At 40.0% G+C, this 18,175-nt stretch overlaps 3 protein-coding genes across 8 annotated transcripts; 2 read left to right on the top strand and 1 right to left on the bottom strand.

Moving 5' to 3' along the window:
• Window positions 1-2,521: 2,521 nt before the first annotated feature.
• Window positions 2,522-10,234, top strand: LOC119499249 (junctional sarcoplasmic reticulum protein 1). Of its 5 annotated transcripts, XM_037788519.1 has the most exons (8): window positions 2,522-2,654; window positions 3,171-3,266; window positions 4,809-4,837; window positions 4,912-4,987; window positions 5,086-5,205; window positions 5,285-5,382; window positions 5,487-5,580; window positions 9,874-10,234. In XM_037788519.1, the coding sequence occupies exons 2-8, from the start codon at window positions 3,173-3,175 to the stop codon at window positions 9,969-9,971; spliced, it is 609 nt and encodes a 202-aa protein (XP_037644447.1). In that variant the 5' UTR covers window positions 2,522-2,654; window positions 3,171-3,172; the 3' UTR covers window positions 9,972-10,234. The 5 variants fall into 5 exon arrangements, with proteins under 5 accessions (XP_037644447.1, XP_037644443.1, XP_037644445.1 ...); XM_037788515.1 differs by lacking the exon at window positions 9,874-10,234 and having other exon boundaries at window positions 5,487-6,188; XM_037788516.1 differs by lacking the exon at window positions 9,874-10,234 and having other exon boundaries at window positions 2,566-2,654; window positions 3,125-3,266; window positions 5,487-6,188.
• Window positions 6,458-11,012, bottom strand: sf3a2 (splicing factor 3a, subunit 2). The gene is made up of 8 exons (XM_037788514.1): window positions 10,862-11,012; window positions 9,388-9,683; window positions 9,233-9,279; window positions 8,889-8,998; window positions 8,722-8,771; window positions 7,216-7,356; window positions 7,065-7,133; window positions 6,458-6,956 (listed from the first exon to the last, which is right to left on the bottom strand). The coding sequence occupies exons 2-8, from the start codon at window positions 9,583-9,585 to the stop codon at window positions 6,690-6,692; spliced, it is 882 nt and encodes a 293-aa protein (XP_037644442.1). The 5' UTR covers window positions 9,586-9,683; window positions 10,862-11,012; the 3' UTR covers window positions 6,458-6,689.
• A 1,036-nt stretch (window positions 11,013-12,048) lies between these two features.
• plekhj1 (pleckstrin homology domain containing, family J member 1) lies at window positions 12,049-17,319 on the top strand. 2 transcript variants are annotated; one of them, XM_037788479.1, is made up of 7 exons: window positions 12,049-12,280; window positions 12,403-12,504; window positions 12,679-12,746; window positions 12,865-12,931; window positions 13,453-13,543; window positions 14,760-14,823; window positions 16,075-17,319. In XM_037788479.1, the coding sequence occupies exons 2-7, from the start codon at window positions 12,411-12,413 to the stop codon at window positions 16,165-16,167; spliced, it is 477 nt and encodes a 158-aa protein (XP_037644407.1). In that variant the 5' UTR covers window positions 12,049-12,280; window positions 12,403-12,410; the 3' UTR covers window positions 16,168-17,319. The 2 variants fall into 2 exon arrangements, with proteins under 2 accessions (XP_037644407.1, XP_037644406.1); XM_037788478.1 differs by having other exon boundaries at window positions 12,052-12,504.
• The last annotated feature ends 856 nt before the right edge of the window (window positions 17,320-18,175 follow it).

Genomic DNA, 18,175 nt, shown 5'->3' with positions numbered 1-18,175 from the left:
CAAGAATAACACTAAATGAACACATGATGCCACTGAAATATTCAGTGTGTGTTCTGTATACTGGATGAGAGCCTAAAACACATCATGTACGCATAAATGCACAACATATTGTACACGTTGTAGATAATAAACAGCTTAAATCTGCTAAGGGTTGGTTTTGATTTTAGCACTTACAGGCACTTCTATTTGTTTCCAAACAATATGAACTTAAAGGTGCTAAATTTGAAACTCAGAGCATTAATATAGCAGCAAAAAAACATTTGCTATGTAAAGATATAGAAGAGTAATGTCTACCTGAGTAGAGAATGAAGTCGCTCTCCCTGTGTGTGTGTGTTGTAATCTGAGCGTCTCTGTGCTTTGTTTACATCTGCATGTTAGTGCATGTGAGTCCCTGCAAGTCCCTGCGTGTGTGCCCCACCGTCGAGCTAATCGTCGCCGCTCTGCACTCATACGGCAGTTACTGTTGATAACGCCATCCCGACCCACGGCGTCGTCACGGAAGCATTATGCCCACAGTCTGGTTCCCTCTCAGGTAATCACTGTTAGCTCTGTCAGTGTTGCCGTTGTTTGCACCGTTGTAGCTGCGAGCCGCCGGCTGGTCGTGTCTAGAAGGTAACCCACAATTTGGGAAACTCTTGTGAGATGGTTAAAGATAGGCATTGACCTCAAATATTTAAGGTAAGGATAGGCCGTCGAACAGCAAGTCTTGTAAGATTTTTTGCAGGTTTTTGCAATTTGCGGGTTACCTTCTAGACTCAACCCCTCCGGCTCAGCCGCCGTCGCCATGTTGAGAGCCGTTTCGAGGCAAATCCCTCAATCATAGACATGCTCTGAATTTCACATTTAGCACCTTTAAGTTGAAGGTGGGATGTGTTGAGGTCAACTGCATACTGACTTACAAAGTATGGCGGCATGGAGGACATAGGCTACTGTAGGCTATGTTTATAGGCTACTGTGTTTTGAAAAATTTGTATGAAAAAAGAGGTTGAAAGAATATAAAATTTGCAATTTTGTATTGAAAATGGAGATTCAACCTTACCAACTGATGGGTTAAGATGGAATATTGAATTTTGTAAAATGTATTTTTAAAAGTTGGTTGCAATGTTGTTCAATCAAAGTAACATTTTTTGTGATAAGACTAAGAATCTACAGCCACACTAGCAGCTCTGTCGGGCTGTAGGCCTACACAGGCACAGCAGTGCTTTGAGCTAAATGCTAACATCAGAATGCTAACATGCTAAAGTTTACCATGTTCACCATTTTAGTTTGGTGTGTTGGGGCTAATTAGTACTAAACACAAAGTAGAGTTTTTGCACGTATTTGGTCATAAATCAAAGTATTGGACCAATTAAACTCTTGACCTGATGACGGTGCAGGATGAGAAATTAGAGAATCACCAGTTGTTATATTCATCCTGAGGGGAACATAAATGTCTGAACCAAATTTCATGGCAATCTGTCCAATAGTTGTTGAGATATTTCAGTCTGGACCAAAGTGGCTGGCCGCCCAATTTTGATGAAAAAAAGCACCACAACTGACAGAGATTGGTTGTGTCAGTTTTGGGACATGATGTCATATGATGGAGCTCATTTGAGACCCCGGCCTTCCCTTAGTCAGTCTACCCACGGCAAAAGGTTACAGAGCTTATGTCCACTTCAAAGTGATGACTGATGGGTATAGCAATGTGTGATTCAGCTGGAATTGGGCCGAGTCCCAGCAAAGGTATGAGTCATCAACATCGCCACAAGTCTGTTTACCAACACTTCCTCTCTCCTCCCACATAAAGGTGGCCTGCAACCACCTCACCCTGATATAACCCAATCATCTTTACATCTGTTTACACTGCCTCTTGTTAGCGGCCTCCATCACACACACATACGCACCCACTACCGCACGCACGCACACACAGTATGAGAATAATAATGCCCTAATGCAATAATGCACTAAGGAAACATAGATTATACTTTGATTGACAACATGGTCATATGTGTTTTCAGTGTTTGATGTAGAAGGTGCGTCTGATGGTCAGCTCATAAAAAGGAGATGTGTCAGTGCTTCTGTTAACCTGCATGACAGCTAGTCTGTCTGAGGACTACAGACTTCATTAGTGGAGCAAAGCCGCCTGAGACTCTATCTTTCAAGTACAGTGGCGCTCTCTGCTGGTGACATATAGAAAGAGTATCTATATAATGTCCACAGTTTCAGACAAAAAGTGGGAAAGCATCCTTAAAATAAAAATCTCTACCATACACAACTATATTTGTTCTTCCTGTCGGTTTTCAAAACACAAACACAAAAGCAGTTTTTACAGCTGGAGTTGCCTAGTTGCTCAAAATACCAAATAAGATAACATTTTTCTAAGATTTTTCCAAAGTGGCTCAGTTTTCCTGAGACTTGGTATAAGGTGTGGCCTTCCCCTCTCAGCCCTCTCGTGGGATTTGACAGCTGTATGGCACATGTTAATGTCAACCCTCCCTCAGTCAACACCTCTGACTGACACTCATTTCTTTTTGTTTTTTCATTCTCCGCCACCTGTGCTTGGCTGTCAGACAGCTCAGAGTGTGACTCTGCTGCCATCTCTGCCGAGGAACAACAGGCTCTGTGACAAAAGGCTCGCCGACGCTGCCCGGGGAGGACCCTAAATGTCGAGGCAGGTAGGTCTTTATTTCAATCAGGGTCAAAGGTTATAGGCTTCATCACAGTGGAGAGGTTAGCCAGGAGGTATAATGGTAACATCAGCCCTTATATGCTGTGTGTGTATCCATCTGTCTTTCCAGTGGCTTTGCTTCATCTATTTATAGGGCTGCTAGGACATTAGCTCAATGTCCGAGTAGAAATGTCATGCAAGACATAAGGGCCTCGCAGCACTCATCTGTAAATGTGAAGGTCAAGAAACAGCTTTGATTTTGTTCATAAACTAAAGAAGTTGACCTTTCATCATTTTGTGCAGCCAATGTGGAACGCTGATGAGACAATGGGAATAACTTTAACAAAGTGAAGAATACTGATAAGAACAGCTGTAAAGACATTGTGATGCATCGAATCATCCTGTTTCTGGAAGGAGCTGGCATGAAAAGTATTTCTGGTCTAAAATCCGCTGAATCATTTTTTTAAATGAACTCAGTTTTGAGCCAAGTCCATCTTCTTCCCTCTCTTTCTCTCGGGGGAAGGGATGGAAGAAAGCTATGAGACATTTGAAGAGGAGTTAGGGCCACCAAGAGCAGATCCTCCTCCACAGAAGCCTGTTCGACAGATCCGCAGACCAGGTGGCGACACACACAAACACACACAAACACACACATACAGAAGCTGTAATGCCTGCACATAAAAGCCTTCATCCATTGTACATATATTGTACACCTCTATAAATACTTGGGAGCAGCAGCATAGGGAGCTGCTGAAATTTGACTCTGTGTCAAAGGCAACACAGTGATTATGCTGAATGGATGGTGGGTGTAATAACACTCTCTCCAAACACATACAGAGTCCTACTTGTGAGGCAGAGCTCTTAATTAAAAGTCTAAAAAGACCATGTGGGAGAAAGTATTTTTATTTGCCAACACTTTGGTCCAGACTAAAATCATTTTGTACAGTCAGTTAAAATCCCCAGAGGATGAATCCTAATGACTTTTGGTGGTTCCGAGTTTTTATAATGCCAATTTAATTTGCTGAATACTTTAAAAGATCCAGTGTGTAGGATTTGGTGGCATTAAGTGGTGTGGTTGCAGATTGCAACCAACTGAATACCCCTCCGCTCACTCCTTCCTTTCCAAGACTGCGGTAACGTGAGGCGCCAAGTGCAAAACCGTGGTAACATCGTTCGACTCGTTCAGAAGCCATCCTTAACATAATGACACTACTTTAGGAGCAACGGAAGGTTTTGAACTCTGCAACGTTACTGTAGTTTCAGAAGAGTGTCGGAGAACTACTGTGGCCTTCAGGTAACGTGTCTAGAAGGGAATCTGCGAGTTGAGGAAACTCTTGCGAGATGGTTAGGCATTGATCTCGAATTGTCAAGATTAGAATAGGTCTATACACAGTACATATATAGCGAGTCTTGTGAGAGTTTTGGCAGATTTCAGATCCGATTTCACAATTTGCGGGTTACCTTATAGACACGACCTCTCTCTAGAGCCAGTGTTTGGTTTGTCCGTTCTTGGCTACTGTAGAAACATGGTGGAGCAACATGACAGACTCCGTGAAGAGGACCCGCTCCCTATGTAGATATGAAGGGTTCATTCTAAGCAACGAAAACAGAACGATTCTTAGTTTCAGGTGATTATACACTAATGAAAACATAGTTAGGAATATTATATTCCATTTCTGCAAATAGATCCCCGAAATGTTACACACTGTTCCTTTAATTGTCCAATAGGCCTACTTGTATTTTCCTGCAAAATGATTGAAATTCCCGTCGGCCTCAGCTGTAGGTTTGTGTTTAGTGCTAATTAGCAAATGTTAGTATGCTACACGCTAAACTGAGACTTTGCAAGTGGTAAAGATTATGTTAGCATCGTCACTGTGAGCATGTTATTAGGCTGATGTTAGCATTTAGCTCAATGCACAGCCTCACAGAGTCATTAGCATAACTGTAGGCTCTTAGTTCATCTGTTATGTCTGTAATAAAAAAACCTTGGCACAGTAGACTGTGTATTTTATGTAAATGAGAGGTTAATAAAATGTCAGCCAACAATAATGCATGAATATATACATAAAATTAATGTGGATAAATAAATTCCAGATTGAAGGAATGGTTGTTTATGATTCATGATATCACCCCTCAGTAAATCTCCATCTGTCTGTTTCAGAAATGTACGCTACAAGGAAAGTCAGAGAGGTTAGTTGGAAAACAACCAACATGAGCAATTTTTCACTCCATTCACATCCCTAATAGATCTTTTCTTCAAACAGGAAATGGCTCCGTTTCCACAGCAACCTAGAGCAGAACCCAAGATTCCACCCAGGGAACCCAGCTACCCCCGAACAAGTGAGTCATTCCCATCTTTCTCCACAACCCTTGTCAGTGTTTACTTTGCTGGACCACAATAAAAGCCTTTGCCTTTCCCTCAGCACCCTTACATAAAGCCTTGTCCAGCCAAAACCTGACCCAGATTGAAACGCCGTGGGAGAACGTCACCCTCAACCGCTGTCTGTTTGTGGCCATTACCATCCTGGTGCTCACCTCAGGCTTTCAGAGGCTTCATGGCAAGTAAACTAAAAAGTAGGATCACACTTACAAAGTGACATGCCTGCTGTGAATGATTGGTCTCTTTTCAAAAAACAGAAACCCTGCGAGGTCAGAGGGCAGCAGTAGAGGAGGAGGAAGAAGTTGGACTGACGATGAGACGGTCAGGCTCATTACGTCACAGACACCCGCCAGAGGTAAAGACATTCACATATTTCACACTTCTATCCTCCAATCTGAACAGCTGTACATGTACCAGTTTGTATTGCGTCAACTACTTCACGTGTGCTCCCCCCTCTAGCCCGAGACATCTCTTTGGGAGGTCATGTTTTGGTGGCTGCCGGACCTTGATGATGATGAGGATGAGGAGGATGAGGAGGACGATGATGATGATGATGGACAGGTCAAAAGGGTTAAGTCAAAAACAGGAGCGACAGCACGAGCATCAAGTGGTCTCAGAAACAAGCCACTGCCAGACAAAAAACTCCTTAAACAAAGAGAAGGGAAATTAAAGGACAGGAGAGCCAAGAAAGCCAGAGACGAAGACATCAGAGAGAAGAAAGAAAAAGATAAAAAGGAGGAACCTGAAGAAGAAGCAGCAGCAGATGAGGAAGATGGGGACGGAGGAAATGAGGAGGCAGAGCCCGAGAAGAATAACAAGCCGGAGGAAAAGAAAGAGAAGAAAAAGACTCAAAAGGGATGAGTTGATTCTACTGTGGCAAACGCCGATTCATTTTCTAAACAGTTTTCACCTGAATTTGATAACATTTATTAAAGGTGATAATATTGAAATCAATATGAGATTTTCTCTGTCAAATCTCTCACATATCACTGAGACTCCAAAATAATGTTTTGTTTTAATTTTTTGTTGCCTTGCTAGACAAATGTGATTTTGCGTAATTTAATGTGCTGACCGCTTTATTGTAAATCTTCATGTGATCATTTGATTCCCTTTAGTGTTGAAAGATCTACGTCTTTAATAAATTGCTCATCAATCGTGCCAGCTCCTCTAACTGTCAATAATATGTAGCTAGAAGGTACTGAACATGGCAAACTAAATCATAATATGACTAATTTGACCCACTCTGTTAAATCTTCTCCCCAGAAAAGTCAAGTTTTTATTCTCATCAGCAACCTCAAGCCTAAATATTTCAGGAACTTCTGCAGTGTTGCGCTTTTTCTCTTCTGTTATGACCCACTCACACGATCAGAGGATACATCAATTAATCTTTCTGTGTGATGTCTTTGTAAAAACAGACTTTGAGAGGCTCATCTTTTTCTCCACAGAATTTAATTACAAAAACAGAATCTTAAAAGATGAGCTATTTTCAATCATAGCTCCATTTCCAGAATCTAAGCATTTTTACAAAACAGTGTGGTCATACAGGCTGCCCTACGCATTTACATAAACCAAAAAAAAATGTATAGAAATCTACTAAATGCAGACTTTAAACATCATTGAAAACACCATGAAAGAAAGCAATCATGATCCGCTGGTAGGGGATCAATTATTAGACATAAGGCCGTCAGGAGGAGGCGGCCTCATTGGCATCGGGGGCATGGGCATCTGAGGGGGCATATGGGGGGTACCTGGAGCACCAGGTGGGAGAGGGGGCATCCCTCCTGGCGGGGGAGGCGGCATTGAATCATTTGGTGGGCGAGGTCCAACTCCACTCATGAGAGGAGGGGGGCGTTTCACACCTGCAGGTGGTGGGGGCCCGCTGGATTGGGGAATAGCTTTCTCCATTTTGAAGTGGAACTGTAGGAAGAACTGGGAGGAAAAATAACATGAAAGACAGGTTAAAACACATTCCCACATTTTATCATAGAAATACCCAGGTTGACTTTGTGGTAACAAATGTAATCAGCTGATCAATACCTGTTTGGTTTCTCTGTTCCAGTGGGTCCAGAAGCGGTTTTCTGCTTTATCGATTTCTCTACTGGGGACCTAAAAGAGCAAAGATGTTAATGTTATGTCACAGCAGCAAAAACAAAAATACTATTAGAACAGAAGTGCAGCTCCCACTCACCTTAAAGGCAATAGTCTCGTATGGTTCAGCAGCTAAAAGCAGGTACTGCCAGCGACGATCAGGTGGCTCGATGCGCTGTTCGTAAGCAGACATGAAACGATGCCGGGGTCCAATTCCTTCAGCGATCTCTGGGTAGTCAATCTGATGAACAGAGAAAAGAATAACAGGTAGTTAATTGATTTTTTTTGACGGTCTGACCTCAACGACTAAAAACAACAATATTTAGTCATCTAGGTTGAAACACGGGGTGATGCTTTCTATCTATATAGACAATTCCAGTATACAGTCACTTACTTCACAGGGTTCATCATTAATATTTAATTGAGCAAGTGATCTACTTGCAGAGTCAATTTTTACTTGCCCCTATACAAATTGTTTTATTTATTTGCGATAATCAAATTTCAAGATTTCAAGATTCTTTATGTCACGACCATAGTACACACATACACACATACATGGAAGCAAAATATCGTCCTCCCCAACAACGTATAAAACAGACGAGACACACCATTAAAAGAAGTCACAAAAGACCAAAAGCTAACATAGCTAAAAGAGACAGGTATATAAAAAACACAGAGTCATCATCACAGATAATAAATACCACAAATAGATGTAATAAAAAATATATACAAAGCACCAGCAAGGCTCCATAGGAAGGGTAGTCGGCAGCTCTCTTAGCTGCCATGCAAGCGAGATGCTGTCGGCTATTGTTATGGCACTCCAGCAACATTTTTGTGAAATTTGACGTGCATTTTAAAAAATACCCCGTTTTATCTACCTTTCCCTCAAACTTGTGGCAAACTGCGCAATACATAGTCGGAATTTCGCCCACATCCTCTAACGTCACCCAACTAAACTCCTGTTTCCAGGATAATTAAAATGCTTGCTTGCGCTTCAGATCATAAACTTTGTCTTTACCCAACGTGATTTTCTCGCGAGTGCCTGATCGGTACTGTGCATGTGCAACTCTCAACAGAGATGAGAAGGAAGCCAGATGGCTCAGTCCTTGGCTACTTCCATCATCAGCTCCAGATGTGTTTACGACCAAAAATAAGTGTGCAATTTAACTTTGGTTTTGATTTGACACAGACTGTGAACTCTGAATAAAAAGCAAAACTTATCAACATCTGCTCTGCTGTGGATCACAAGCTTACAAGCTCCTCCATAAAGAAGAGATGCCAAAAAAACATGTGGCGCTGTAAAGACAGCTGTTTCAGACTGAGGAAAGGCCAGTTTCTTAGAAGTAAAGTTTATAGCCAGCTTTGGGAGAGCAGGGATTGAGAAGCTGGAGAATATCTGTTTACAGCTGTTTCAGCTGTCAGTGTTTAGACAAGACCACACTCAAAAGCCAAACAAAAAGTAATAATTTGAGCAAACTGAATAACTTCATAGCATCTATCTTAAGTGGAGCTTTTGATTTACGTTGTTTAGGAATCTTCCAAACTCAACAAAAACCCTTTCAAATCAACACTTTTTGACAGAGAGATTCCAACCAAACACACCAACCTGGAAAAGTAATGACTGCTGTCCGGTCTCTGGGTCCCTCTGTTTGGTTACTATAAAGAAGACAAAGACATGGACCATATATTAAAATGCAATAAATTTGGAGTGAACAATGATCAGAATAAACTATATAATGACTGCATTGATTCATAACCACGCTGCCAGCTTACCTTTGTATCCTGGTCGACCAATTTTTACAAACTTCTTAACCTCAACTTTCACTTTTGCTGGAGCTGGCTGAGCGGGAGCTTCTTTTGCCTCTTTGGCTGCTCTCCGCGCTCTGAAAAAAACAAAATATACAGTTTTTAACTGGTTAATCAATGCACTGGACACAGTGGGTTGCTGCTCTGTCAATTCACAGCAACCATGAAATAGCTGATGATCCGCCACAAGTTGAATATATGTAAGGTGGATCTGTGGCTTGATAAGTTTATGAGTCAAGGGAAGGTTGAGGAAGAATGAATCAGTCACAGAAAACACAACAAAACAAATACAAATTGCATATTGCACTTACAAGTTGGTCTGATGTTTCTTTCCTTGTGTGTGAGCCAAGTAGCTGCCCTGTAATGCAGAGGAGAACAGTTTGTCAAACAAAATACTCAGATAACCAGAAATAACACCAAGTTCAGATAACACAATCTATGAAAATGTCATCATGGGTCTCCTCACCTCATTGTTATGAAGTGTCAAGCAAAGTTTACACTCGTACGATCCTAAATGATTCTTCATAAAGTAGGGGTCTTTGTTGATGTCAATGGTCTCCAGGGCCAGCTGACGTAACCGCTCTCGCCTATCACGGTTACTCTCAGAGGCAGAAGCCACCCCACCGCTCCCCGTCTTCCCGCCAGCTCGATGCTGGAAATCCATCTTTGCAAATGGATGGGTTCAATTACGCAGGCAGACACCCACACGTGTTGGCACAGTCAGCACTGGACAGGTGCTCCAAGTAGATCCTTCCTGATTATCTAAGGAAAAAGAAAGCACACACTGTTGCCAAGGATGTAGATAAATAAGAACATTTACTGTTATTACCGTCCTGGATTGTGGTGCAACACAGTACCATGTGTATGGAGTCACATGTGTCACTTGTCTAGCTTGCATTTCACGTGTTTTAAAAACAATACAATGAGGAGGATGAGGAGGACGATGATGATTGACAAGTCAAAAGGGTTAAGTCAAAAACAGGAGCGACAGCACGAGCATCAAGAGGTCTCAGAAACAAGCTACTGTACTGCCAGACAAAAACTCCTTAAACAAGTGAAGGGAAATTAAAGGACAGGAAAGCCAAGAAAGCCAGGGACAAAGAAATCAGAGAGAAGAAAGAAAAAGATAAAAAGGAGGAACCTGAAGAAGAAGAAGAAGAAGCAGCAGCAGATGAAGAAGATGGGGATGGAGGAAATGAAAAAGAAAGCACACACTGTTGCCAAGGATGTAGATAAATAAGAACATTTACTGTTATTGTATACGTCCTGGATTGTGGTGCAACACAGTACCATGTGTATGGAGTAACACGTGTCACTTGTCTAGCTTGCATTTCATGTGTTTTAAAAACAATACAATGACTCCTCAGAACCCTCCTGGCTGAGGATCTCTATAATAATAATAATAATATTAATTAACTTTATTTGTATAGCACCTTTCCAAACATAGTTACAAAGTGCTTTACATAAGTTAAAATAGTGCAAACATCAAGATAAAAACAATGCATGACTCCTCAGAGCCCTCTTGGCTGAGGATCTTCATAATAACTTCCCTTGAGATGGTCTAATTACTGGGAAGTGAAGCAAAAAGGTAACAGCACTGTTATTTAGCCAACTAGTTCTTAATTACTTTGGATAATTTACCACAGTTAAGAGGTTGAGTTTTATCACGCTACAACATAGATGTCTTCTATATTGAGTTATCTCTATAACTCATAGCTGCAGTGTGTTAGCATAACGCTAGCATTACGACAAAGCTAATGCTAAGCTCACCATGTTACCAGCTAGTAATTGATGGATTTGAACGATTCTGAATGATCAAACGAGAAATCTAACATATCTAGCTGTGTATGTGTGATAATAGATCGGTTAGTTAGACGATAAAACGATAACTATAAATGAAAGGATGTTGTAAACTGTTCAGTTTGTTCATAAACACTCACCGACTCCACAACGTTAGAGGATCACGCACTGTAGGTTGGTAGTGCGCATGCGCGGTTTCTTCTTCGGCTTTTGGTGGTTGGTAAATGACTTCCGGTGCATTACCGCCACCTGCTGGACTGGAGCTGATAAAATACATCAGCACACTATCATCAGTATCAGGACCTTAAAAAGAGTGTGCAAGAAACATATACATTTATTCCGAAGAAATAAACCGAGACAAACAGCTGCTACCCGTCCAGAAGCAGGCTCAGGCCGCTATGTCCTCTCGCCCGTTTTGTTGGTTGCTTGTAATATGTTTTCCCAATATTACGACTAAATAATACGTAAAGTTATGACTTTATTCTCGTAATATTACGACTAAATAATACGTAAAGTTATGACTTTATTCTCGCAATATTACGACTTTTTTCCCTCGTAAAATTACGACTTTATTCTCGTAATATTACAACTTTTTTTCTCGGAAAGTTACGACTTTATTCTCGTAATATTCCGACTTTCTTGTAAAGTTATGACTTTATTCTCGCAATATTACGACTTTATTCTCGTAATATTAAAACTTTTTTCTCGTAAAGTTACGACTTTGTTCTCGTTATATTACGACTTTTTTTCTCGTAAAGTTACGACTTTATTCTCTTAATATTACGACTTTTTTTCTTGTAAAGTTACGACTTTATTCTCGTAATATTACAACTTTTTTTCTCGGAAAGTTCTCGTTATATTACGACTTATTTTCTCGTAAAGTTACGATTTTATTCTCGTAATGTTACGACATTTTTTCTCGTTAAGTTACGACTTTATTCTCGTAATAAAATCTTAGATTTTTTTCCCCTCAATGTGGCTCTAATACTCCGTTGTATGAAAGTATGCGGGAGCAGTAGCATTTCAAAGTGGAATATGTTTAAGACGATTTGAAGATTTTCTCCATTGAGTTACACTTTAAAAAAAAAAAAAATGTGAAAAAAGCTTAATACCTTAAAAAGTATAAATGGTAAAAAAAAAGTTAGCACTAATGTCCTTAAAGAGTTATTTATTAATACTATTAATATTTTGATAGTTGAATGGTTTCTGTAGCTGAAAGTATGCAGAAGTAGTTAGAGTCCAAAAAAAGTACGGAAGAAACAGAAGAAGTTGAAGAAACCTTATTAGAACAGCTTTCCAACAATTCCCTGTCTCCACAACAGGCTGCATCGTAAACGCGCTGTTCGCCTAGTTTGAGCCTCACCGACTACCGTACTATGACCAGCCAGTGAGGAGTGCCTGCCAACCCACCGATAGGAGTGTGTGTGTGTCCGGTGTGTGTGTCCGGTGTGTAGCATGAAGGAGAAGTCCGAGAGTGTATTTACTTAACCGCAGCAATGACCAAACACACTCCGTCACTTCTCAACAGCAGATAGCGAGACAGCGACGTTTAACCGACGGTAGTACAGAGTCAACACTCTACTTCACTACCGCTGTTGTCTCTCTCCAGTACTATGTTGCTGGTGGGAACAGCTCGGTCCTAGTAGTATCCTCCTTTAACCTGCGTGTCTTACTGCGTCAGTGACCGTGATGCGTTTCAACGAGAAGGAGCTGATGTCTCTGAGCAGACAGCCCTCGGAGATGGCAGCCGAGCTGGGGATGCGAGGACCCAAGAAAGGAGACGGTAACACGGTTTAATAGATCAGCCGTTAGCACACCTACTTCCGTTTCATGTAACGTGGACAGCAGACAGCTAAACGTTAGGGAACAGAAACCATCAGAGATGTCATGTGCATGTCAAACCATCAGCTGTGTGTGTTGTGAAGTCTCATCTTAGTTCCCTTTTGTTGTTACACAGTTGTGAAGAAGAGGCTGGTGAAACTCATCGTTAACTTCCTGTTTTATTTCCGAACTGATGAGGAAGAGGTCAGTTACCTGCCCTTAATGCATTCACTGTGACAGCTTTTACCCTCCTCATGTATTCATTGTCTTGGTGAGAAAGTGAAACCATTTCTTTTAAAGTCATTATTTATTAATTTGTCAGCCAATTGGAGCTTTGCTGCTGGAGCAGTGTCGGGTGGACAGGGAGGACCTCCAGACCTTCTCTATTAGTGAGTTCACTTCCCTGTTTCACATTCACATGACTCACCTGTACACTTTCTCTCTAGCTGACTGGTTTCACAACCTTTAAAGGTCCCATGTCATACTCATTTTCAGGTTCATACTTGTATTTTGTGTTTCTCCTAGAACATGTTTACATGCTGTAATGTTAAAAAAAACCTTTATTTTCCTCATACTGTCGGCCTGAATATGCCTGTATTTACCCTCTGTCTGAAACGCTCCGTTTTAGCGCATTTTGACGGAATTGCAGCAGAATTGCGTTGCTAGGCAACAGCTTGGGTCCATGTGTACTTCCTGTCAGCTGATGACATTCACATACACTGCAACCAGGAAATAAACTGGGACACATTTAGAATGTTTACGTTTAAAACTGTGTCAGGGGTCTAAATATTGTATATTCGTGACATCACGAATGGGCAGAAATCCTGACAGCTGGTTTCAAATGCAGAGTTTCTGAATATGCATTTTGTATTATGTATTTCTGAGTGATTCTATGTGTTTCTCTTTGCAGCATTTCTGGATGAAGCGGAGAGGAAGTATATGTTTGAGTGTGACTCAGAGGAGCAGTGTGGGGAGTGGGTAGACTCCATTATCAAGGCCAGGTAGGACTGACTCTGATTCCATCTTATTACAACAGATACCACAATCATATACACATGTTTGGTGACCTGGCAGTAACTGACAGAAAATGAATTGATTACAATTTACAATCCCTTTCCAAGACTACGGTAACATGAGCTGCTGATTGCAAAACCGTGGTAACCCCGTGTGCCTCGCTCAGAGGCCATCCTTACCATGATAACACTACTTTAGGAGCAACGGAAGTCGGTTGGCGGCTGGCGGTACCATGGTTTTGCACTCTGCGGCTCATATTACTGCAGTTTCACAAGCGTGTCAGAGAACTACGGTGGCCTTCAGGTAACAAAAAATGTGAAAGGCTCTCTCTTTGGTATGGTCGGGAAACAAAAGATTAAAGTTCTTCTTTCCATATATTTTTTAAAATGTCAACACTAAACATTGGAAGATCATTTTTTCTGTAAAAAACTTAAAACGTTTGTACATATTTCATATGGTCTTTGAGTAAGCAAAAGGCAGTTTGTATTTTTCCAACTTAACTATAAAACTGTGGTCATATGAATGAACATTATAGCAACTGTATTCTCTACAACTGAATATGGTCACACATCTGCAGCGATAAACAGCTCAATGTGCAGTGAGATGCTATTCGAACAACTTGCCCCTCATTGTGTTTTAGCCTCCAGTAATAGACTCACATGGGTGAAATCGTTACAAATGAATGATGTAGCTGTTTCCAGAGAGACGATGTCAACAATGTGACTTGTGTTGAACAGTTCTCAACTGATTCATCACTACTTGACCATGTGTTTAAAGGAACGGCGTGTACCATTTAGGGGGATCTATTGGCAGAAATGGAATATATATTTTCTATAATCACCTGAAAATATGAATTGTTGTGTTTTCGTTACCTTAGAATGAACCGTTTATATCTACAAACGGAGCTGGTCCTCTTCACGGAGCCAGCCTCCATGTTTCTACAGTAGCCCAGAACGAACAAATCAAACCCTGACTCTAAATAGGGCCTTTTTGTGCCAGCCACCGTAGTTCTCCTACACGCTTAGCACACAGGAGAAGTTCAATAAGGTCTCAGTTTGTTTCAATCTGCAACCTCACCGCTAGATGCCGCCAGATACTACACACTATACCTTTAAGTTAACTGGGAAAGCCATAATGCTCTCAAACGGGGGATGATACCCCTCATTTGAATGTCAAATTAATTTGTCATCTCATCTCTTGCAGTTACGAGTTCATGAGGAAGAACCTGATATTCTATCGAACTGAAATCCACAGACTCACTGGCAAGGTGAGACCTGCAACAGCAGCATCTTGATGCACTAAATGCCACGCAGATGGCACTTCTATCAAACAGTGTCGTACTAGGAACATTTTAGTGTGAAGTGTATTTGTGCCATGCTTGACTCACTGAATTGCGCAATATCATCAATATCAACAGAAGATAGATGGATAAGAAGATTTAGTAGTTCAGGCTTTTTTCGACAAGGTTTTGCTGTTGAGATTTAAGCCACACAATCCCAAAAACAATAGAGATATTTGGAGCTTTATCTGTGGTTCTGAAAGCATACATTATAAGGATAGTTTGGGTGTTTTGAAATGTGATTATATGAGGTACTCATCCATAGTCGGTGTATTACCTACAGAAGATGACGGTCGGCACGCCCCCAGTTTGGAGAAGCAGAAAGGAGCACCGATACGGAAGCAAAGCAATGTACTGCTGTTGACGGGGCCGGCAGAAAAACGCATTTTATTCACCTAAAAGAAAGGCTCACCTAAAAAAATCAATATCAGTTTAAGTGTATGTTATATTTAGAATATTTCACCTCTTTATCTTGCCATCAGACAGCCCTTTCCTTCTCTTTTTCGACGGGGAACTGATCAGAAAGTAAAACCTATCTATGCTCTCTCCAAAGCCAGCAGGCTCAGATGACAAAAACAGTATAGATACGTATCACCTTCAGTTCAGATCCCCGTCAGAAAATATTCAAAATATAGCGTACACTTAAACGGATATTGATTTCTTCTAGGTAGCTAAAATACCTTTTGCTGCCGGCCCCGTCCACAGCAGTACATTGCTTTGCTCCAATACAGGGTACTCCTGTCTGTTTCACCAAACTGGGGCCGTGCTGACCGTCATCTACTGTAGGTAATACACCTACTATGGATAAATACCTCATACAACCAGACTTCAAAACACCCGAACTATCCCTTTAAGTACTTTAGAAAAACGTGAAAGCAATATGTATTTTCAGAAACAATTTCCTGGTCACTCAGGATGATCCAGAGACCTTGAGCCACACAATCACTAAAAAATAGTTCTCAGTGAAAATTGTTCATAGCAAAGTCTGTGAAGAAAAATGGTTGTCGAGGTTATCAAATGTCATTTTTGGATGCTGTAAGAGCCACTAATTAAATTCCACCCACCTAGACTGTATTTTGGTAGTCTCAAAGATCTCAAAACCCGAACTAACCATTTAATATAAAGTTTGATTCTGCTTCAATAACGACAGTCTTTACTCATCTTCTCCTTTCTCCACAGGACCCCTTGGAGCAGTACGGTATATCAGATGAAACTCGCTTCCAGGTCAACAATGGCCTGCAACTCATGCCTAGAGATTCCTCCTCCCTGTAGACCAGCATCCTGAGACCAGATGTACTTTATTTTCATTTTAGTTCGCCCTGCCATTCCAACATTCACTCCTCCCTGGTTTAAAAACCACGGCATTACTATAACCACACCAGCTTTTTAGCTCTTCGCTGCTCTGAATGTATTTAGTGTTAGTCCAGACTCACAGAGAGGTTCTTATGCAGATGTTATAGCAGAGTATCAGAGGCAAAGTGATGGAGTGATAACGCTGATTATTTCTTTTATGTCAATCATTACAGGTAACACAGGGCTGTCTTATTTTTGGTTTAGGGGATTTTACATGACATTTTCTGTATAATTTTCAGACTTTTTCTTGGTTAATTGGTTGTCTGTATAAAACAAGTTTTATATTATGTTTTCTACTGGACATGCTGTACTTTTAGACAATGTGATTTTGAAAGCGTCTGATTGTACTCGTGCTGTACAGCTGTGACTTTCTTTCAGGACTGTTCGTAATTTAGGCATGACTGGGTTTAACAAGAATCAATCCAGGACAATAGTTTTAATGAAGCAAATGTACGCTGTTTGTAGAAGCTTATGATTATTAGATACAGTGCCCAATTTAGAAAACCTTCGGCAGTATTTAATGTCCAGATTTGAACTGCATGGGCCCTTTGATCTGCTTAGTTGAGCCAACCATTTTACTCTTGCTTATGAGGAAAAAGTTTAGCTATCTAATTATATATTTAATATCATATAGCCCATTTAGTTTTAAAAACTACAGGATACTTTTGCACATATTACCTTACTGGGAGTTGAGGGTCTTTTTTTTTTTTACGTTTTAAGTTACTTGAACCTACTGTATCTTTTCTGTGGCACTTTGAATCAGATTCCTGTAGATAAGCTGTTGGACCAGGCTCTTGACATCTTTTGTTTTTAATATCACACCAACTTCTTTGTCGGTGTAGCTACAACGGAGTTGCAGCTAATGGTGAGGTGAAATTCTGCTCTCAACCACATTTCACTAGCAGTCAGGAGCCTACCAACAAACAGAATATATGTCACTGAATGTGTCTTTATTTTAAAACTTTTGCACATGTAATGTGTTTAGTCTGTTTTTACTTCATGTTAGATTATATTTGTTTCACTTGCATCTCTTTTTTTACTAATAAAGCCATTTAAAAGATACTGTAAATCGACACCGTGGGTCATCTGTTTACTAAAATTATTTTGGCAACACATGCATTTGTGTATTTAATCATGGACAGTCTCAAAATCAGTCAAACTTTTTTTTCAGACATTTTTCAGACTTTTTTTTTTTTTCTTTTTTTCCTTTTCAGACATTTTTTTTACGGACATTTTTTCAGATTTTTTTTCAGACATTTTTCAGACTTTTAAGGACATTTTTTTTTTTTTCTTTTTTTCCTTTTCAGACATTTTTTTTACGGACATTTTTTCAGATTTTTTTTCAGACATTTTTCCGACTTTTAAGGACATTTTTCAAACTTTTTTTTAAGGACATTTTTTTCAGACATTGTTTAGACTTTTCTTTTCCAGCATTTTTCAAACTTTGTTTTTCAGACTGTTTTTGGGACATTTTTTTCAAACTTTTTTTTCTAACATTTTTCAAACTTTTTTTTAGATATTTTTTCAGGGTTTTTTTCCCAACTTTTTTCAAACTTTTTTTTCAGACTTTTTTTTTACGGAAATTTTTTCAGACTTTTTTTTCCAACATTTTTCAAACTTTTTTTTCAGACATTTTTCAGACTTTTTTTTACGGACATTTTTTCAGACTTTTTTTCTCCAAAATTTTTCAAACTTTTTGTTTGACATTTTTTCCAGACATTTTTTCAGACTTTTTTTTCCAACATTTTTCAAACTTTTTTTTCAAACATTTTTCAGAGTCTTTTTTTCCAGCATTATTCAAATTGTTTTTTTCAGACGTTTTTTTCAGACATTTTTCAGACTTTGTTTAGTTTTTTCTTTTCCAGCATTTTTCAAACTTTTTTTTCAGACATTTTTCAGACTTTTCTTTTTTTTCCCTTTTTTTCCT

The sequence above is a fragment of the Sebastes umbrosus genome, chromosome 12 (genome assembly GCF_015220745.1).
Source record: "Sebastes umbrosus isolate fSebUmb1 chromosome 12, fSebUmb1.pri, whole genome shotgun sequence".
Classification (NCBI taxonomy): Eukaryota; Metazoa; Chordata; class Actinopteri; order Perciformes; family Sebastidae; genus Sebastes; species Sebastes umbrosus.
Note: the sequence above shows the minus strand (reverse complement) of the source record. Positions and strands in the feature narration are given on the sequence as shown.